This window comes from Kogia breviceps, chromosome 19 (genome assembly GCF_026419965.1).
Source record: "Kogia breviceps isolate mKogBre1 chromosome 19, mKogBre1 haplotype 1, whole genome shotgun sequence".
Lineage (NCBI taxonomy): Eukaryota > Metazoa > Chordata > Mammalia > Artiodactyla > Physeteridae > Kogia > Kogia breviceps.
This window is the reverse complement of record NC_081328.1, coordinates 51,535,919-51,556,271: the sequence shown is the minus strand read 5'-3', so window position 1 is coordinate 51,556,271 and position 20,353 is coordinate 51,535,919. Positions and strand designations below refer to the sequence as shown.

At 62.4% G+C, this 20,353-nt stretch overlaps 2 protein-coding genes across 2 annotated transcripts; one reads left to right on the top strand and one right to left on the bottom strand.

The window, feature by feature from the left end:
• Positions 1 to 2,256: 2,256 nt before the first annotated feature.
• On the bottom strand, positions 2,257 to 20,043 carry GRIN2C (glutamate ionotropic receptor NMDA type subunit 2C). Its single transcript, XM_067022139.1, has 13 exons — positions 19,997 to 20,043; positions 14,108 to 14,521; positions 11,483 to 12,081; positions 11,064 to 11,178; positions 9,747 to 9,958; positions 9,425 to 9,590; positions 8,933 to 9,086; positions 7,091 to 7,216; positions 6,564 to 6,793; positions 6,016 to 6,176; positions 5,328 to 5,515; positions 4,149 to 4,381; positions 2,257 to 3,692 (listed from the first exon to the last, which is right to left on the bottom strand). The coding sequence occupies exons 2-13, from the start codon at positions 14,504 to 14,506 to the stop codon at positions 2,580 to 2,582; spliced, it is 3,696 nt and encodes a 1,231-aa protein (XP_066878240.1). The 5' UTR covers positions 14,507 to 14,521; positions 19,997 to 20,043; the 3' UTR covers positions 2,257 to 2,579.
• Positions 18,420 to 20,102, top strand: LOC136793143 (basic proline-rich protein-like). The gene is made up of 3 exons (XM_067020478.1): positions 18,420 to 18,634; positions 19,105 to 19,177; positions 19,530 to 20,102. The coding sequence occupies exons 1-3, from the start codon at positions 18,420 to 18,422 to the stop codon at positions 20,100 to 20,102; spliced, it is 861 nt and encodes a 286-aa protein (XP_066876579.1).
• Positions 20,103 to 20,353: the final 251 nt, after the last annotated feature.

Below are 20,353 nucleotides of genomic sequence, written 5' to 3'. Positions count from 1 at the left end.
TGGACTTGAATTCTTTAGGGCTTTGGGGAGGGGGTGGTCTCTGGTTCCCGAACTTCCCCAGAAAACTGAAGGACAGCCTCCCCCCACCCCCACCCTGCCGTCACAGAGCCAGACTCAGGCCAGGCTGGGGAGTTTTGGAGCCAAGACTGAAGCTCAGGTATCGTAAGTGAGGGCATCGTGCCCTCTCCCCACACACGGGCCCCAGGAAAGAGGTGGGGTGGGCCAGGCCATGAGCTGCGCAGTAAAGACAGAGGAAGAAACACGGCGATGGCAGCAGCAGGAGGGAACGGGGAAAGATAGTAGGAGTTTCTGCTGCTGAGATGTGACCAAAGGCCTCTCCCCTGTGTCCCACCAAAATAAAGGGAAAAAAAACAGCGTTTGGGCGTCTGGTGTCTGGGTTCAGCTGGCTGTGCTACACTGTCACACCCTTGTGTGCGATGACTGAACATCTGTGGCTTCACTCTCCCACCCAGCCGGCTCCCTCCTCCCCCGCCAGGCTTTCTGTCCTCCCCTTGACAACGCAGGACCCTTCCTCGGTCCTCCCCGCAGAGGGGCAGCAGGCATCCTTCCTGCCCCCACTCCCCAAGGGACTCGCCTCTCCTCAGAATACACTTAGAGAAGGAGCGAGGCGGCCAGGAGGCCGGCCCCAGGAGCAGGATTGGCCCCTCCTGAGAGCCGGTCAGCAGCAGGCTCAGCTCCACACGTGGCTCTTAATCATCTTTCCGGTTCTTGGTTATTAACGATCTTGGAGCATGAGCAGAGAGCAGCCTGGACCTCGCAACTCCTCCAGACGTCACCTGCTGCAGCCTTCCACCCAGCGCTGCGCTCAGACCCTGACCCACGGAGCTCAGGTCCAGGGGCTGGTGGCCAGCGGTTAACCCTCTCACCTCCAGTGGCTGCAACCAAGGTCAAGCTCCCTTCCGTGGCATCGGCCTCTAGCACCCTGCTAGACTCACACTCGCAACCTGTTTTTGAGCCCCCCGATCCCGGACCTGGATCCGTGAAAATCCATGGGGCGGAGAATGTGAAATTGACTATAATGGGCTGGGGGCGCTCACATTCTTGCAGTTGTCAGGCCCTGCAGCCAGGAACGGAGGGGTACTGGCAATTCCCGCCACTCTACCATTTCAGCGGCTCTCACCCATAAAACCAAACAAAGCAACTTGCAGTTTTCATGGCTCCAGCCCCAGCAGTGGAATATTTGGAGACTGGAGAGGGGACCCAGCCTCCTGGGAGCCAGCAAGGAGCCGTGTGGGTGAGGGCACTGGGCCGTGGCATCCAGCACTGCCCTCCCCAGCCCCCTCCCTACTACATGGAGTTAAGTTTCTGCCCTGCTTCACCCAAATGGCCAGGGACAGCAAGGCCTTGGACTTCACAGGCTCACAGTTAGAAAAGGCTCTAACGGCACCAGTTATGCTCACCGTGTTTGCGGAACGGATGGAAGGAGTGCTGGCTTGCTTTAGTCATTGTGGGGCTAAATGTAATCACAGAAGTGAATGCATTGAAAATGGTGAGCAAGAGCCATCTTTTTAGATGGTTCACAACCAGTGACATGTGACAGAGGAAGGAGGTGGGGCTGAGAGCCCCAGAAGGAGGACAGAGAACTGAGATGTGGGTACAGAGTCTCTGACCTGGAGGTCTTTCCCTCCCAAGGCTGAGCCGTGCCTGACCCCGGAAGCCACCCATGCCAGGCTTCCAGAGCCAGCAGGCAGTCCGAGCCCTGCACAGCCACCACGGGGCGAACACAGCTGGCCAGGGCCCAGGAGAGCCCAGCAGGTTCCCCACAAGAGACCTCCCTCCGCCGTTTCCAGCATAACCTTGTCAGGCTCCCACGGGGGCCCCTGGCAGGGCAGAACCCCCAGAGCCCCTTGCAAGAGCCCTTCTTTTCAAGGAGGTTGAAGGATGAGCTCCATCCATCACCACCAGAGCCCCCGTGCTGAGCGCATTTGTTTCATTTGGCACCAGGGCGGGCGGGAGCTGGCACTGAACACCAAGTGGCTTCTGCTGCCTGGAGCCCTCTCTCAGCCTTACCTCCTGGATACTCCACAAAGGGAGCTGCCCACCTGCTCTAGGCAGGCACCCCATCTGGGATACTCCCATGATGCTACCAGCTCTGGTGTGCCCCCTCCAGGGATGCAGAATGAGGCAGCCAGGACCAGTGGGTTGTAAAAGGTTTGTTTAATGTCCCAGCACTCTGAGGAGAAACTCCAGCCAGCTGGAGCCAGGAGCAGGACCGCCCTGCCCCAACACCGAGCTCCAGCCTCCATGCCCCCACACCGAGCCCCCAGAAGCCACGACCAGGGACTGGCTCACAGCAGGGCAGGAAGACCCCACTGCTCCCTGTGACTCCAGGCCAGATGGGAAGGGATTGTCATAAGAAGATAGCAAAAGCCCAGCCCACACCAGGACCTGAGGCTGCTAAGGTCGCTGAGCTGACCATGGAAGACATCATCTGTCACTGGGTTCCCATGGCCAGGATTTCATGGCAGAAGCCAGAAAAGCCCGAGCCCACCTACCCGCTAACGCTGGCAGTGCCCCGCGGAGAATCCAGCTGAGCAGGAACCAGAATAGCTGACACCTCACACTTCTGATTCCAAGCTGGAGATCCGCCTCCAGGTGCAAGGTCGGGGGAAGCCGGGCATCCCACAGGCCACCCTGCTGGCCTCTTCCAGCCCCCCAGTGTCCCTGTATTCTGTGCCCAGTCGCAGGGTCCTGCCCCTGTGCCCCGGAGGCCCCCAAGCCCCAGGAAGCCAGGGGCCGTGGCTGGCACAGGGTGGGAGGTGAGGGCAGACAGCGCCCCAGCAAAGCGGCAGGTGGGCGTGGGCGTGGAGGCAGGCATGCTGTCCGTGCGGCCAGTGGGGGGGCCCTGCCCACCCCCCTGCCCACACCCCCTCCTGGCAGGCCTCCCGGTAGGACGGCAGCCGCATCGACTGCGCCTGCATCCAGCGCCCGCAGGCCGGGCGGGCACGCCGGGAGGGCTCCGAGCTGGGCCGGGCGAAGGCCTCGGTCACCGAGCTGGGCAGGGAAGCGTGGCGCGGGCGCGCACCTCGGGCCCAGGCCGCGCGCAGGAGAGTCTCCCGCCGGGCCAGCTGCTCCGGCCCGAGCAGCGGCAGGTCCTCGGGCTCGGGGGGCTCCGGGAAGAGCGGACGGAAGGGGCACCCTGACCGGTCGGCTCGAGGGAAGGAGCTGTAGTGACAGCGCTCGGGCGACTGCGGGCGCTCCGGGAGCGCGCGCCGCTCGGAGGCCGAGAGGTGCCGCCCGCCGCGCCCGGCCAGCAACGGCCACCGCGCCTCCCAGGCTGGCCGGCCAGACACCCGGGAGACGTCGGGTAGGGAGGACCCGGGCATCGGGAGGCGGCCCGGGGGCTGCGGGACCCTACGCCCCAGCGCGGTGCGGCCCCCGCCCGGCGGCCAGCAGCCCGTAGGGCTCGGCTCGGGGGCCGGGCCGGGGGTGGGCGGCCGCGGACTAGGGCAGGCGGGCGGCGGGGTCGCACGGCGGCCGCCGCCCCAGCTCTCGATGGTGCGCGTGGCGCGGTCCAGGGAGCTGCTCACGCCCGCCGTGGTCACCATGTCGCGCGCCGCCTGCAGCATCTTGAGCACGCCGACCTGGGCCGAGCCGGCGGTGAGGTCCGGGCTGGGCGGCCGCGCGGGGCTGGCCAGGCTCTGCACCCCGCTAAAGCAGCTGTAGATGCCCTGGGCGGGAGGCAGGAGACCGCCACGGCGTCAGCAGCGCCCGCCCTCCCGGGACGGCCCCACGCCCCACGCGCCACGCCCCACACGCCACGCGCCGGTGGGAAGCATCAGCCCAGGTGTCTCTAAGTCCCAGGACGTAACTAACATTTGTTAAGCTCCTACTGTGCGCTGCTGGGAGAGTTTACAGTGCAGCTCTCTGAGGCACCAAGAGGGTAACTCCTTCTCCTAAAGTCACACAGCTTGTAAATGGCAGTGAGGACTCGAAGCCCGGCCCAAAGTCCTGCCCTGCCTGGTGGAAAAGGGCTCTGCTTCTCACCTGCTGTGTGATGCTGGCAGGCCATGCCACCTCTCCAGACCTCAGTTTTTACACCTGTAAATGGGGCCACGGCCGGCTCTGACTTAGCTGGGTCGCTGCCCCTGAAGCCGGGGCCTGTCTAGGGTGGCGCGGGCACCCACCCTGCTAAAGGCCAGCAGCAAGTCCAGCCGGGACGCGTCGGGCAGCGAGTGGCGCAGCTTCCGGTAGACCAGGTGCTCCCAGGCGAAGACCAGCAGGGCCAGCCCCATGGCCACGAGCAGCATGTAGAAGACGCCGGCCATGTTATCGACGTCCAGCTTGCTGCTCATCACCTCGTTCTTCTCATTCTGGCAGATCCCCGAGAGCCACACCGTCTCCAGCTTCTGGGTCTCCCCTGGTGGGGGCGAGGCACACCTGGCTCAGGAGGGACCCTTCCGGTGCTCACCCGAGCCTGGAGTGAGGAGGGGTCTGGGGCCAGGGACCCACCCCCCTGTAGGACCACACAGGGATCCAGCCCGGCGGGGGAGGATGGGGGGAGGGGGTGTCAATGAGCAGGAAGGAAGGAGAGCGGAGTGGGAGCTGGGGGGGGCGATGCCAGCCTCTGACGTGCCCACCCCCCACAAGCCCACACTGCACATGCCCAGCAAAGGCTGGCTGACTGCATACACATTATTGTTCATTTATTCATCACTTATTGATCACCTACATGCCAGGCACGGAGCTGGGCACACAGAGACAAAAGGCCTAGGCCCCCAAGGAGGCTGCAGGCACCTTCACTGTTACCACTCACATTGTTCTATGGCACTGATGGAAAACCAGACAGTTATTTATCTAATAGGGTTGGGACTCTAAATTCAAAGCTCTCTCTGGGAGTCGGGGCAGCCCAGCCGGACCGCTCACACGTGAGCCCCTGGGGTACCAAGGCAAACGTGGGTTCTGGCTCTGGGATTAGGCAGGCTGTTAGCACTACCCCAGGTCATCTCAAGATGGCAGTGGAGGGGAGGGGTCTTGGGGAAAAGTAAAGTTCAGATGCCCCCAACCTCCACGGTGTTGCCTGAGCTCCTTCCTGTCTTCCCATACTGCAAGGACTCCCCAGCTGTTTCCTGCTCCCTCCCGGCGAACCAATCCCTCCCCACGTCTCCATCCAGCTGCTCCTAATAGCCCCCACCCAGCCACTGCACCCACCTCTCACCCCCAGAGACCTCTCTCCGTACCCGTGGGCCCTGGGCACTCAGAGGACAGCGGTGGAGATGTTGACCAGCCATCGGGCAGCTGTCCCGACCCCGGGCTCTGTGGCCCACCTGGGACCCACCCCAGCCCCCATCAGCGGCTGCACCCACCATCCCCCAGGAACTGCAGGAGCGCCAGGTCTATGGCCCGCTTCCAGTGGGAGTCCTTCTGCATGGCGATGCCATAGCCAGTGGTGGCAAAGACCTTGCCAGAGCCGATGGTGACCAGCTTGCAGCCCTCGTCCTTGCCCGCCATGTAGTTGAGGACAGCAGCGTCATAGATGAAGGCATCCAGCTTCCTGGGGACAGGCTGAGCCCTCAGGCCAGGGATCAAGTGGGGTTCAGGGAACCAAACCTGGGGCCTGACAGGGGTCTGGGCCACGTGGGCCCGCTGACCACCACCCAGGAGGGATGGATGGGCAGAGCCTTCTCTAGTTCTCTGGGGTCCTGGTGCAGAGAAGCCCCCTCCCACAGCTTCGGAACCCCACCTACCCTCCTCCTCAGAGAGGCCAGAGGACACTCTGCTCCCAGAGGACACACCCTCTCAGCCCTCCAGGCCCCTGAAGATCCTAAGAAGGTCACAACCAACACCTGAGGGCAAGGCTGAACCTTGGTCGATACCACAGCTGCGTCTCTGGGCTCCGGTGGGTGTCCTCAAGCTTCACTCTCCCCCAAGACCTCCCCACCCCCTCCCCGGGGTCCTACATGGCAACCCAGTCTCACCATCCCACCTTGGGTCTCTCGGGGGAGACAAGCGGGTAGAGACAGTCAGAGGGTGAGAGCAGGACTGCGGACCCACCCCATCTTGAGGCTGCTAAGTGCGTCCTCCACTGAGCGCTGGTTGAACTTGACCATGTGGGCGTGCATGTCGTGGTAGTTGTTGCGGATGTTCCGCTCCGTGCTGCCGTTGGGCACGGTGCCGAAGCGGAAGGGCGGGTACTGATCCTGAGGCCGCTGGAACTGCGCGCAGAGGGCAGCCGCCATCCATAACCCCTCCTCCGACCCTCCGGGCGCCCCCGGCCCCGACCCCGTCCCCCTAGTCCGGACTTGAATAGCGAGTGCAGCAACGGTCTGAGAGACTGTCCAGCCCACGCCTGTGTTTTACAAACGGGGAAACCGAGGCCGGGACAGGGAGAGACTAACTCAAGGCCACTTAGTCAGTGGACCTGAGCCGTCTCTCCCCGTCCCCGTCCCCAGCCCCCTCCTCCCCAGAATCCCCCGCTTCTTCCTGCTCCTGCCGCCAGTTCAAATTCCACTGACGCTAACTGTCCCGTGTCCCACCCAAGGCCTGCCCCTGGCTGCGGCATCCCCCCCACCCTCCCACAGCACCCTCTGGGGCTCCAGAACCTTCTTGTCACTGAGGCCAGACACAGTGTCGATGTACTGCTCCTGGATCATGAAGGCGGCCAAGTTGGCAGTGTAGCTGGCGAGGAAGATGACGGCGAAGAAAGCCCAGACCAGGACCATGAACTTGCTGGTGGTGCCCCGGGGGTTCTCGATGGGCACCGAGTTGTTGAAGACCAGCGCCCAGAGCAGCCACACAGACTTGCCGACGGTGAAGGACGGGCCCCCAGACTCTGGCGGTGAAAAAGGGGGGACACTGGTGCCCCTCTCAGCCCGCCCAACTCCACGGCCCCTGTCTCTGCTCTGTCCCGGGTGGAGACCCCATCCCCGGCCGTCCCCACCCCAGGGCACGTGAACTCACCTTGCTCCTCTCTCGCTCACGTATCTGACTGGGCCCCTGCGTATTGTCTGAAGGCCAGGGACCTCCCCCACGGGGCATTCTCCGAAAGGCCCCTGTGGCCCTGAACCCGCCCCACCTGGAAGTTCCGGCCCTGCCCCGCTCCCGCTCCCGGGCCCAGGTGGGAGCTGACTCTTGCCGCTGGAGAGGTGCTGGTTGTAGCTGACGGGGCTGAAGTACTCGAACATGAAGACGGTGCTGGCCACCACGGTGAGGCACATGGCAAACATCATCACCCACACGGCGGGGCTGTAGGGCTCTGGGAACAGGGGGAGGAGGCTCAGAGGCGTCGGCGCCGTCTCCCCCCCCAGCAGCTCAGGAGCTCTGGGTGCAGACAGGTGGGGCCATGCGGTCATCAGCCCCGTGGCCTGAGCTGAGGGGTCTCTGGAGCTCAGTGGGGCCCCAGGAGAGACGCCGTCCCCCAAGGAGGTCAGGCTCCCCAGCATTCTTTTTTTTTTTTTTTTTTTTTTGCGGTATGCGGGCCTCTCACTGCTGTGGCCTCTCCCTTTTTGGAGCACAGGTTCCAGACGCGCAGGCTCAGCGGCCATGGCTCACGGGCCCAGCCGCTGCTCGGCATGCGGGATCTTCCTGGACTGGGGCACGAACCCGCGTCCCCTGCATCGGCAGGCGGACTCTCAACCACTGCGCCACCAGGGAAGCCCTCCCCAGCATTCTTGGTCATACCCCCGCATGTGCCCTGGGCCAGAGTCCCCCCCCCCCTTTGATTCCACATCTCCGCTGGCTCTCGTTCTCCCTCCTCCCCCCACTTCCTTTCAAACAGACGGCCAGCACCCCACGCCCTTTCCCTTCCCCCCCATCCCCCGCCCCTGCCTGCAGCCTCTTCCACCCCTCAGCCCACGAGCGTGGCCCCTCAACGCCCAGGAGCGAGCTCAGGGAATTGCCTCTGCTTTCCTCCTCGCCGCCAGCACCGCTGCCCATGCTCCTGGGTCTGGATCTCCACCCCCACCCCCCCCAGGCCCAGCGTGGGTGAGCTGCTTGGAATCAGAGCTCTGAAACCAAGTCTTACCCCTCATCCTACTGACACAGAAACCAAGGCCTGACGGGCTAGGGAGACGGACCTGAGGTTTCTGACAAAATCATTTCAGTCTCCCTGAGTGAGAAGTCATTACTGCCCAAAGCATTTGCTCCTTCGATACAATGCCCGCCCTACGAAGTGGAGTTTGTTGCCTTCCCTGTGGCTGAGGATCCCTGCTCAGAGAGGTTCAGTGACTTGCCCAAGGCCACACAGCAGGGAGAGGCAGACCTGGGATCCCCTCTTCTGCTCCTGGTCGAGAGGCTCACCTGTCCTCAGGGCTCCTTGAACCATCCCACACTGCAAGTCCCACCTGAGCTTCTGACTGGGCGCTCCGGGAAAGCCAGGACTGTGGCAGGGTCCCAGCACCTAGCACGGGACCTGGCACAGGGAGCTGCCCAAGAAATGCTGGATTCCTAATCAAGTCAGAAGCTAGCCCGGCTTCCCGTGCTCTGGGTTGACTTGTCCAACCCCCTGTGAATCTTCTCCCTTTGTCCCAGTGTCCCAGCCCAGGAGTTCCCTGGCGGTCCAGTGGTTAGGACTCTGCGCTTTACTGCTGAGGGTGCGGGTTCAATCCCTGGTCAGGGAACTAAGATCCCACAAGCCATGAGGCCAAAAAATGAAACAAAAAACAATGTCCCAGCCCAGCAGGCCCCTCCTGAAAGCAGCCTGCCTTCCTGGTTTTCCTGTCCCTCGCGACGGCGCCACCTTTTACCCCTCTCCCCCCATCCCCGCCCTTACCGAGCCCCCAGGCTCAGGACTGAACCTGGGCGTCACCTCTTCCCTCTCCATTCTACCCACCTATTATAGCTCAGGCCTCTGGCTAAGCTCCAAGGACCCAAGGCTGCAGTGCCGCCCTCTGAGGGTCCACCCCAGCTCCCCAGCTCCACAGGCCCACTTCGTGGGCCCCTGTGCACCGTCCCTGCCCACCCCAAGCCGCACCCAGGAAGGCCGACGGGGAGACGGTGCCGTTGCTGCGAGCCACCATTACGCTGATGCCCGTCTCCACAAAGGGCACGGAGAAGTCCACGATCTCGGAGCGCTCCTCATTGATGGTGAGGGAGCCAATGGCCATGTCTGCCCGCTTGTAGTACACCTGGGGGTCAGGCCCGGATCAGAGGAGGGGCTCCCGCAGGCTGGAGGACCCCCCACTCCCCTCCCAGCCCCGCATCCAGCACCCACCAGCTGACTCAGTTGTTCCCACTTGGGTCCTCAGAGCTCCACTTTCAGTACTGACCCGAGGGGTCATCACTGGTGCCAGCACAGTGCCCCTGCCAGTTCGGAGACCCGTAGGAGCTGGGCCTGGCTCCCACCCTGACTGATCCCCAGAACAGGAGGAAACACCTAAGGGACATCGCGGGGGGCGGGGGCTGACGGATGGACGGGGCCCAGGGCAGCAGGCGGGCGGGCTCAGGTGGCCTGGGGCGGGCCTACCTCCCCGATCATGCCGTTCCACACGCCGCGCACCCTCTTGCCATGCTTGCCGTTGGTCACCAGGTACAGGTCGTAGGAGAACTTGACCACCTTGGCCAGCTTCTTGAGGATGTCGATGCAGAAGCCCTTACAGCAAAGCTTGGTGTAGGGGGCCGTGTCACCACTGCTGCCACCAAGAGACCAGCAGGGGTCAGAGCCAGCGGCTCCTCCCAGCCTGGCGGGTGGACGCCCACCCCTATACCCAAGCATGAGACACACACAACACCCGCCACCGCACGGCGGCACACGGCTCACACCAGGTCTCCCGGGTGTGCTCGCGGACCTGAAGGTGTGGTTGCCATGGCGGCGGCAGGGCACAGTGCTGGGCGCGCAGCCGCCTGTGCCAGGGTCGGGGCTCTCCACGATGACAAAGGGTCGCTCTTCCAGCGTGGCCACCGTCAGGTGCCGGCTGTCCACCACGGGCTGCAGGGCGGCACCGTAGCGAGGCCACACCGGGTACTTCATGTGGAGGACACCATGGTCCCAGCGCCCCACCTGCAGAGGGTGACCGGCCTCAGCCCGGGGCCTTCAGCCCCACTAAGCCCACGCAATAGGTGGGGCCTCTGGGCGAGGCCTGCCAGGACCAAGAATCCCCCCACCACACCTAAGGTCACTGGGGCAGGACGAAGTAGGGCCTGGGGCGGGAGCATCTGGAGAACAGGAGAGTCAGGGGCAAGGGGCTGGGCAAGCGGAGGGCTCCCTGCAGCCTCCCCGGCTTCTGGTCCCCGCACTTTCCAGTCCAGCCTCCACACTGCTGCTGGCTCACGGCATCTCCCTAAAGCCCAGACCCGAGCCCGTCACACCGCACTCATTCCCCCAAGCTTCACGTAAAGTCCTTAGCCCAGCACTCAAGGCCCTTCACGGGTCCAATTTCTCTCCATCACCGTACCCTTCTTCCCCAGTCCCCACACCTACAAACGCATCACTTTAAAATGCTCCAGGGGAATTAATTCCCTGGCAGTCTAGTGGTTAAGACTCAGCGCTTTCACTGCCATGGGCCCTGGTTCAATCCCTGGTCAGGGAACTAAGATCCCACAAGCTGCATGGCATGGCAAAAACCAAAACCAAAACCAAAACCAACCAAAAAAACCTCTAATCCGTCCTTCCCCTCAGTCTATACCAGGCTACTATTCCTTCCCGATGGGCTCCTACTCAACCATCCATAGCCCAGCCCAAATGTCCCACCTTCTGTGAAGCCTTCCCCAGTTTCCTCCTTTGAAGGCAGAACTGATTTCTGCCCCTCCTCTCTATTCCCATAATGCTTTGCAAACATTTTTTCTTAAGCAGTGACCTCCCCAAATTCTATTTGTTTACGTGTCCGTCTAGCCAGCACAGCTGTGGGTTACTCCTCCAGGGGCAGGACTGTGTAATAAGAGTGCTTGATAAGTTCTATAGTGAAGGGTGTTGTGGGAGCCCAGAGCAGGGCTGCCTCAGACCCCCTGGGGGACCTGGAAGGCTTCTCAGTGGAAATGTTTCAGCTGAGACCTGAAGGATAAGGGGCTGGATGAGGGACAAAAGGGACTCTCTGCTCAGCTGTGGGACAAGAGGGGGGGGTAAAATGAAAGGATACCGAGGGCCCCTGGGCTCACCCCCTTCTCACCATCTCCCAGAGGCGGTGCCGGTTGAGGGCAATCACCACCATGGCGGGCTGGACCAGGTACCCACCGGGGCTGAAGGAGAAGTCCCGGCCCTCCCAGGTGACATTCAGTAGGTGCCTGCGAGGGGGGAGAAGCCAGGGTCCCCTTAGCCCTGACCAGGACCAGATGTGCCCTCCTCCACCTTCTGCCTCATCACCGCCACCAACAGGTAGCATTTGTGTAATTATTGTTCTGTTTCCCTGTGTTGACCCCCTGAGATCCTCATCACACCCTCACACCCCGCTCTTTTCTCAGATGAAGAAACAATGGCCCAGAGAGGTGAGGTCACTTGGCCCCAGGCACACACCTAGCGGTAGGTGTGACCAGTGAGCCCAACCTCACGGCCACTCGTGGCCATCCTATGCCCTGGGCAGGTGCCCACCTGTAGAAGGCCTTCCGGGCAGGGCTGACAGGCCCAGGGTGGCCGCGGCACTCCCCAGCCGGGGCGGGCAGGGCGCCGTGCTGGCGCCGGTAGCCGTGGGCGCCGAGGGCCAGGATGGCCACGCCTTCGCGGACTTTCTGGCGCAGGCTGAGGCGCCAGCTCTCGGTGACGACGCTGATGAGGCCCACGGGGAAGGCGGCGGGGGGCGCGTCGGTGCTGCCCAGCGCCAGGTTGGGCACCAGCCACACGTGCCCGGGCCCCACCAGGCCGGCCTGGGCCGCCTCGGCGAAGAGCACCTCGGCCTCCTCGCGCGAGCAGTAGGCCACCAGCACCGGGGCGTCGAGCTGGCGCAGCAGGCGCTGGGTGTGGGCGCGCGTCCCGCCGGGGCCCAGCTCCAGCGTGAGCACGTCCAGCGGCCGCCAGCCCACGTAGCTGGCGTCGGCGACGGCGCGCACGCTCTCGAGGAAGAGCGCGTGGCCCGGGTGCAGGCTGGTGATCACGGCGAACGCGCTCCAGTCGTACTCCTCCAGCACCTTGAACAGTACCTGCAGCTGCTGCTCCAGGGACACGCCCAGCTGCAGGAAGGCGGAGCCCGGCTCCTAGGGGCGGGGGGAAGCCTGAGCGGGGGGCCTGAGCCGAGTCCCGCCCCGCCGCAACTTCCACTCCCTCCGTCAACCCCCACACGCCCTCGCGTCGGAAGGTGCTGGGTGTCCCGGGAGCCCTAGTCTCGCGATAACCGCCCGCCCGCCCCGCCCGTGGTTCTCAGCCCCTGCCGCCCATTAGAATGCCCTGGAGAGATTTTTTTTAAATATTCGTGCCTGACCAAGGCTGGACCGCAAACCAGCAGCAGCAGCGTCAGCTGGGAGCTTGTAGGAAATGCAAATTCTCGGGCGCAGTGCACACCTGCTGGATCAGAATCCCTGAGGATGGAGCCCGGGAATCTGTATTTCAACAAGCTCCTTAGGTGACTCCTGAGCCCGCTAGTCCAGACCAACTGAATGGGAATCTTAGAAATGGTACACGGGGTGTCTGTATTTTTCTAAAACACTGTGAGGGTGGAGAACCACCGTGCTGTGAGCTAATGTCAGGCCCACAGGTAACTGGGAAAGCACCATCCTCTATGGAGCCCTGGGGATGAGAATGTTCTTCTCTACTGCCTTTGCCACCACAAACGCCCAGGACACTGCAAGATCGAGCCTGGGCGCTGCGCAAGCCTCTCCTAGCTGTGGGTTCCCTGCTGCCACTGCAGCCCCTCCAAGATTTCACCACACTGCGACTGTCCCAATCTTTTAAAAAAGCAACTCCGAGAAAACTCCACAGGACAAGTAACCCAGTTCCTTCAACAAACAAATTTGCAAGGAAAAACGAGAGGGATGGAGGAGGAGCCTTGAGAGGGAAGAGTCCTAAGTCATACCAACCAGTGGCCTCGTGGGAACCTAATTTGGCTCCTGATTCAAGTCAACAGACATAAAAATAAACATTTATGAGACAATGCGGAGGATTTGAACACTGCCTGGATACTTTATGATGTGAAGGAATTTTTATTATGTTTTAGATGTGATGATGTATGGTGGTTTTATTATTCTGTAAAGTCCTATCATCTAGAGATGTGTATTGAAGTATTTATGGATGGAATAAATATTGTGTCTGGGCCTTGCTTCAAAATAAAACAAAAGAGGAGAAGTGGGTGGGGGTAAGGATGAGGCATGGTTGGCCTGGGGTGGATAGGGGGATACATGGGGTCATTATACTCTTCTACTTTTATGTATGCTCAAAATTCCCCATAATAAAAATATAATCATAAAAGAAAGGCAAATCAGATCAGTCTCCCCTCAACACCTTCTTCAGTTCCTCACTTACTTAGAGTAAAACCCAAATGTCTTCCCGTGTGGTTGGGACCTCACCTCCCTCTCCAGGCTCCTCTCTGTTCCTCAAAAACTCTGTGCTCCTTCTCACCTCTGGGTGTTCACACCACCTGCAACACTCTCCCCCAGTCCACTCCCCCCCCCACATCCCTTGTCAACCCCCTCATCCTCCAGGTCTCGCCTTAGGTGTCATTTCTTAGGAGACCTTCTCTGACCAACCCCAGACCCAGAGGGGTCCCACTGGACTCCCTCGGGGCATCCTGTGTTTCTCCTTCAGGACTAGGACCCCAGCTGTGATTGCTGGTGAATGTGTGTTTAGAACTTTCTCCCCACAGGACAGCAAGGGCATGACCTGCCCTTGGATGCTCTCCCCTGCAGGCCAGCTACATCAGATCCCACACCCAGCCCGGCCCTGCACTTCTGGGTCTGGAGCCTGACCACGGAAGGCCAGAAAAACAGGGAGAAGGTGGGCGAGGGCTGCCTCAGAACCAGAGGTGGGTTTGGTGCCTGCCCATCCCTCATGCAGACACAAATGTGAAAGCAGCTCAGAAAGTTTATCTTCTAGAACATTGGAACGTCATTCCCACAGCCTTCTCCCCCCTCACCCATGCCTCCGTCAGCCCTCACCCCCTTGCTGGGCCCACCCAATCCCAGTTTCCCAGGACCTAAGTGTCTCCCTGGCCCAGACTCAGCCCCTCTCCCCCAGCCCCAGCCTGGCTTCAGGCTCATGGGATGTAGGGACATGACTCTGAATGGGCACCTTGGGGGTGAGGACCACAGTGGAGCCCCCACTGATGCTGAGGATAGGCACGTGGGTCTGGAAGGAGATGAAGTCGAGGATCTGGGCCACGGCCTCGGTGTCCACGTTGTCCTCAAAGACGATGCCGTGGACTCGGGCAGTGCCCAGGAGCCCGCAGATCTGGGTGAGGAGACTGCTGGGGTTGGTGGTGTTGACACTCACGGTGAGTGGCTGGATCTCCAGGGGCAGGTCCAGGAAGCTCTGGGGGGTGAGGCGGGTACGGGCCTGGGCCTGCGGTGGCCCCGAGCTGCCAAACACCACGGCCACCGTCACAGCCTGCTCACCCTGCCCCGGGCCCAGCCCTGCCCAGGCCCCGAGGAGTGAGGTGAGCAGCAGGGCCGGCCCCAGGGCCCCACCCATGTCCACTGGAGGGTCCTGCGGAGAAACCAGGATAGGTACAGGGACGGGGACAGAGGCACGGAGAGAAAAGATGAATGACAGAGAGGAGGCAGAGGCCAGAGTCAAAGGGACACACGCCCAGAGGATGAAAGAGAAGAGGGAGAAACCTCCCTCCACAAAGAGAGGCAGAGAGAGGGGGAGACAGACAGACACAGACAGACAAAGAGACAGAGACAGAGAGGTTAGCTGAGCGTCCAAGCGCGGCCCAGAGGGCAGGACCTGGGAAGAACGTGACCAGAAGAGGTGCTCACTACTTCCATTCTACTGTTGAACATCAGGCTTGGCTAGAAAGGCCAGACCTTTGGAAACTCATCCATCTGGGTTCTGCCCCAGGAAGGTTCACAGCCAGTGCTAATCTGGTGGGACTTCCCTGGTGGCGCAGTGGTTGGGAGTCCGCCTGCCAATGCAGGGGACACGGGTTCGTGGCCCGGTCCGGGAAGATCCCACATGCCGCCGAGCAGCTAAGCCCGTGCGCCACAACTACTGAGCCGGCGAGCCACAACTACTGAAGCCCGTGCGCCTAGAGCCCGTGCTCCGCGGCAAGAGAAGCCACCGGGGCTTCCCTGGTGGCGCAGTGGTTGCGAATCCGCCTGCTGATGCAGGGAACGCGGGTTCGTGCCCCGGTCCGGGAGGATCCCACGTGCCGCGGAGCGGCTGGGCCCGTGAGCCATGGCCGCTGAGCCTGTGCATCCGGAGCCTGCGCTCCGCAAAGGGAGAGGCCACAACAGTGAGAGGCCCACGTACCGAAAAAAAAAAAAAAAAAAAAAAAGAGAAGCCACCGCAATGAGAAGCCCGCACACCGCAACGAAGAGTAGCCCCCGCTCGCCACAACTAGAGAAAGCCCGCGCACAGCAACGGAAGACCCAACGCAGCCAAACATAAATAAATAATTTTTTTTTTTTTTAAATGCTAACCTGGTACCGAGTGCATGGCTATGAGTCAGAGAGGCCTGAGTTCAAGTCCCAGTTCTGCCACTTACTAACTGTGACCTTGGGGAAGTTGCTCAGCCTCTCTGAGCCGTGATTTCTTGCCCGCAGTAATCACAGGAACTACGTCACAGCAGTGGGAGGGCTACAAACTGTTATCAGTACCCTTATCCTATAGGTGACAGCCCCACAGCCAGGTGAAGGAAGGCAGCTCTTGTCACACACACACACACACACACACACACACACCCCTTCTCCACCCTAAACTGAATCTAACATCCCCAAGGGCCCTGCTCTTCATAATCCTACTTGGCACAAAGCCCCCTCCTCCTGGGCACTGGATACCCCTACTCTACCCTCTGTGGCCTCAATTAGAAGCAGGTCTTCCACAGCAGGAGTGTGTCACCACTGATTTGTTCAGGGCTCGGGGTCACCTGAAACCCCGAGGCATCTCACACATGACCTGCCACCCTAGGCCATCGCTGGTATGAGGGATTTTTTAACCTACCCCAAGGGCCTGACGTGTGTCCCTGCGAAACAAACATCACTGCTTTTGGACAAACAGCCACACCGGTGAGTGGTGCCCACGGATGCAGCTCTCCCTCCCGGCTGGCCATCGGCCACCGCTTTGCCACCCTCTCCATCTCCATCACATCCCCAGTGAAACTTCTGAACAGGGGAGAGCCAAATGGTGACCCGGCTGGGCTTGGTTTCATTTCAAAATGAGAAGACAGGATTTGGGGCAGGGGAGGGCATACTGTGCTCATTTTTGTGCCCTTGAAATCTCCCCCTGTGTACGGTTTCCCAGTACACTGACTTAGAAACGTCAGCCCGGAGGCGTGTGATTCTAGGCTGGGAACCCAAGCGTGCCGTGCCCACCACTACCTCCGATGAGGGATTTCAAATCACACCTGCAAAGAGCGCTGTCGGGCTCATTTCTTCCTTTGCAAGTCCTCTCTGTGCTCATCTCTGCCCACCTCTGTAGGTTCCCCATCCTCTGGGAAGCCCGAAGCTTCCCCCAGTTACGCCTCCCAGCTCTGAGCTCTAGAACCGTGCTGTCAAATACAGCAGCCACCAGTCACATATGACTAACGGGCTTGTCCAAACTGAGGTACGCTGTGAAGTGTCATATGCACGCTGGAGAGTGAAGACTTTGTATTACAAAAAGAAAATCTCTCACTAATATTTTCATATGGGTTACATGTTGAAGAAATATTTTAGCTACATTGAGTTAAACAATATTGTGTTAGAATTCGTTTCGCTTTTCTTTTTCCTTTTTCTAATGTGCCTACCTGTGGCTCTCATTTTGTTTCTTTTGGACCACGTGACTCTAGATGAAGGACCCAGGTCCTCCCTCAACTCTGAGGGGGGACTGCCCCTAGAAACTCTCTCTGCTGGGAAGGTGTCCTCCAGGACTGGAGATGAGGAGGAGAGGAAGTTGGTGCAGGTCTTGCCTCTCCCCAGGAGGCATTGCAGAATGCTCCTGGAGGGAGGGGGCCCAATCAGGCCAGTCTCTGAGCTTCAAATAGCAATGGGCAGATTCCGAGAGATTCAGGCTCCAGAGTCTCAGCACCACGTGGCATCCAGCCTCCCCCGCAAAGCAGGAGGTCATCCCCCAGCCCTGGCCTGATCCAATCTCCCACTTGCCTCCCCCTGGCCTCCCACCTCTCCGCCTCCCATCCACCCACCCCCGCCTGCCCCACTGGCCTGAAACAGTCCTCTGGCCACTGCACCCCTCCTCAAAGAGCACAGCTGCTCCCTGGTGCCCACAGATGAAGTCCAGACACCTGGGTCCCATGGACAGAGCCCCACGCACCCCAACTGTCCTCCCTTCCGTGCACCCCCCACCCCCTCCCGTCTGGTGGCCAGACGGCGCCTGCTGTCCTCACCTCCAGGCCTTTGCTCTGCTGTTCTCTCAGGTTACAATGCCCTCTTTCCACTGCCTCCCTCTTGTCCACAGGACAAATTCCAGAATCTGCACAGCCCCACCTAAATCCCTCTCCCACAGAGCACCTGCCTTAGTGCCGGGTGGCTCTGGAAACATGGGTGAGAAGACAGAGGGTCTGGGTCTGGCTCTAAGCCAGTTGCCCTTCTCCCCCCGCCCCAGCCGCCGCCCCCCACCAGGTTGGGGAACTCCTGCCTATGCCTCTGCAATGTCTCCCTCATCATTTTGCCCCCTGTTGCAGGAATTTTCCCTCTCCATGATGCCCCCACCCCATACTGGACTGTTGTCTTAAGGACCTCTCTCTGCCCACCCACTTGCCGTCCACCTTTCACAAACGTGCTGTTAATATTTGATGAACACCCGGACCCCCCAAGAGCCCGGCAGAGAGTGTCAATGGTGACACTTCCCGGACACTCAGCATCACCTTGAATGACCTGAGCACCTCCAGGAGCTTAGGGGCTCTTCTCCTCCGCCTGCTCCCCCAGTCGCAGGCAGGCTCCCGCACACGGGCGTGCACACGCACTCACGCTCCAGACATCTGATGGCCGCCCCCTCTTCTAAGCCGGGAGCCTCGGTCCCAGGAGTCGGCCTAACCCACCCACCGCGCTGTTGCCCGCGAGCCCAGGGACCCCGGCTGCGCGGCTCCTCTGGATCCACTGCCCTCCGAGAGAGCGGCCTCAGCTTTGCCGTCGGGTTTCCCTCCCTCCACTTTGCCGAGCTAAGACCTGAACCCAGGCGCCAGGGGAGAAGACCACCCCTCCACCTTGCCCCCACGGGCGCGGTCACCGAGGTCTCCCTCCTCCAAGACGAACCCGCCCCACCCCCCCAGCTGATTCCTCCCGGAACCCCCGGGGGAATCTCTTACACTCGGGCTGTGAAGTTCGGGGTATTTTTAGGCCAGCGATAAATAATTCATAGGGAACGTGGCATCGGGCTCCCCCCGCGGGAGGAGGGGGCGCGAGCGGCGAGAGCCACCGTCACCCGCGGCTCAAGGACACTCGCGATGCGGCGGCAGCAGCGGCGGCAACTCCGGGCGCGGGGACCCGCGCCACGCCTCCTGGCGGCCAAACTGGGCACCACGCACTCCGCGCCCCCCGCCTCGCTGCTACCCTCTGCGGGGGTCCCGGCTCCCAGGCCCCCATCCCCACTGCCCCACGCTGGGTCGCCACCCCAAGCCCCGCGGGTGGGGGGCGCCGAGTTCTCCTGGCAGGCGGGGCTGTAGGCGGGAACCAGCCCAGCCCTGCCCTAGGGCGAGCCCAGGAGTCCGGTTCCCGACCTACCCAGTCCCCTTCACGTCCCTCTTCGAATTCCTAACGGGGTTTAGGAGCAGGTTGGAGACGGACTGGCGCAGCCAGAAACTAGACGGGCTCTGAGATTGAGCAGGCGAGCAACCCCCCCGCCCAAGTTCCTTTCCTCAGTTTCTCCAAAGCCCGGGTCGGATCGAGCCAGGGCGGTGCCACTATCAGAGGGCTGGGGACTGAGCCCGAAGTCCCGACGGGTGAGCAGGACTAGGACAAGTGGGGTGAGCGTCAGGGCCCCGCGGGAATTCCCCCTTCGCTCACCCAGCAGGACCTTGGGATGGGTCGTGGGACGCACCCTTGGCGATTTTCTGGCCACTGGGCGCTTTTGCCTTCGTTTGGCCCTGGCCCTGCCCACCTAGGCCTGGCAGGAACCGCCTTCTGCCCCAGGAGGCTCAGTGGCTCCCCTTCTCCGCCGTCGGGGATCCCGGTCGAAGCCCCGGGGGACCAGAGCAACACGCTGGTGGGGCAGCCAGGGCCCGGCGCACCCGGGCTCTCGGCTCTCCCAGGTCCTCTTCGCCCACCCTGCCTTTCCCCTCCTCGGAGCCTGGGTCCGCCGGGCGCGGGGCCAGCATTTGGGAAGAGCCCACCACCCGGTGAAGCCCACGCTGATTTCCTGAGGTCAGAGGAGGGAGCGCTCCACCGAAGGAAGAGCTGGGAGGGGAGGACCTGGGGGACCTACAGCCGGTGAAGTGGCGGGAGCGTGAAGGCAGATGCGCGCGGTAGGCGCTCAGCAGACCTCCGGGAGCAGGGGGCCGGGCTCCTGGAGCCACCGACAGCCCCCTTTCGTCCTCTCTGCTCCGTGCCCTCTCCAGCCCCCTTCGCTCTGGCCGAACCCAGCCACGGCCCCAGCTCCCAGCTCCCAGCCCCCGCCCGGCTTCCAGCAGCAACAGTTGCGGGGCCCGCAGCCCAGACCCCCCACGTCCCCGCACTGCACCCTCCCCTGCGGTGCCGCGGTGCCGGGCGAAAGACCTGGAGGGCTCGGCGACCCAGGAGACGAACGTCTTGGGCGCCTCGCCCGCGTCCTTCCCTCGCGCCCGCCGCGCGCCTGTCACCTCGGCCTCTCTTCCTCACCTCCTCTCCGCCCGCCCGGGTCCAAACCCCAGGCCCGGTCCCCGAGGGTCCCGGTCCCACGGCGCCCCCTTCCTGGGGTTCCCTGCGGCCCCCAGACTCTCCCCGGTGCCGCGCCATCTGTCTCCGCCGTCCTTGCCCGCGCGGCGCCTGAGCCCAGCCCCAAGTTGGCGGCGAAGTTGGCGCCCCCGGCTCGGCGCCCGCCACTCACCGGGGGGAAGGGGCGCTGCGCCCGCGCCCAGAGCCCGCGCCGGCCGCCTCCCGCGCGCTGCATGTCCCCGCGCCTCGGCGCGGCGCGCTGGCGCGTGCTGTCCTAGCCCGGCGGGCGCCTGAGCTCGGACGCCGCGGGGCCGGTGCCCGTGGCGCGGCCTGGCGGGCTGCAGCGGGCCCGCCCCCCGCGCCCCTCGGGTGGCGCGCTCGGCACCCGGCTCCGTCCCGGGCTGGGCAGCGCGCCGCGCCCGGGCTTCCAGGGCTCGCCAACCGGCTGTGGCGGAGCGCTTGCCGCCGCCGCCACCCGCGCGGGCCCGCCCCACCGGGGCCCGCAGCCTCCGCCCCGCCCCGGCCCGCC

Coding starts and splice junctions, on each gene's coding strand:
- GRIN2C (XM_067022139.1), bottom strand. CDS start 14,506: ATGGGTGGGGCCCTGGGGCCGGCCCTGCTGCTCACCTCACTCCTCGGG. Junction 11,179..11,482: donor GCCCGGAAGGCCTTCTACAG/GTGGGCACCTGC, acceptor CCCCCCTCGCAG/GCACCTACTGAATGTCACCT. Junction 3,693..4,148: donor TGCTGCTGGCCTTTAGCAGG/GTGGGTGCCCGC, acceptor CCTCCCGCCCAG/GGCATCTACAGCTGCTTTAG.
- LOC136793143 (XM_067020478.1), top strand. CDS start 18,420: ATGCGGCGGCAGCAGCGGCGGCAACTCCGGGCGCGGGGACCCGCGCCA. Junction 18,635..19,104: donor TTCTCCTGGCAGGCGGGGCT/GTAGGCGGGAAC, acceptor CTTCTGCCCCAG/GAGGCTCAGTGGCTCCCCTT. Junction 19,178..19,529: donor GGGACCAGAGCAACACGCTG/GTGGGGCAGCCA, acceptor TGCCCTCTCCAG/CCCCCTTCGCTCTGGCCGAA.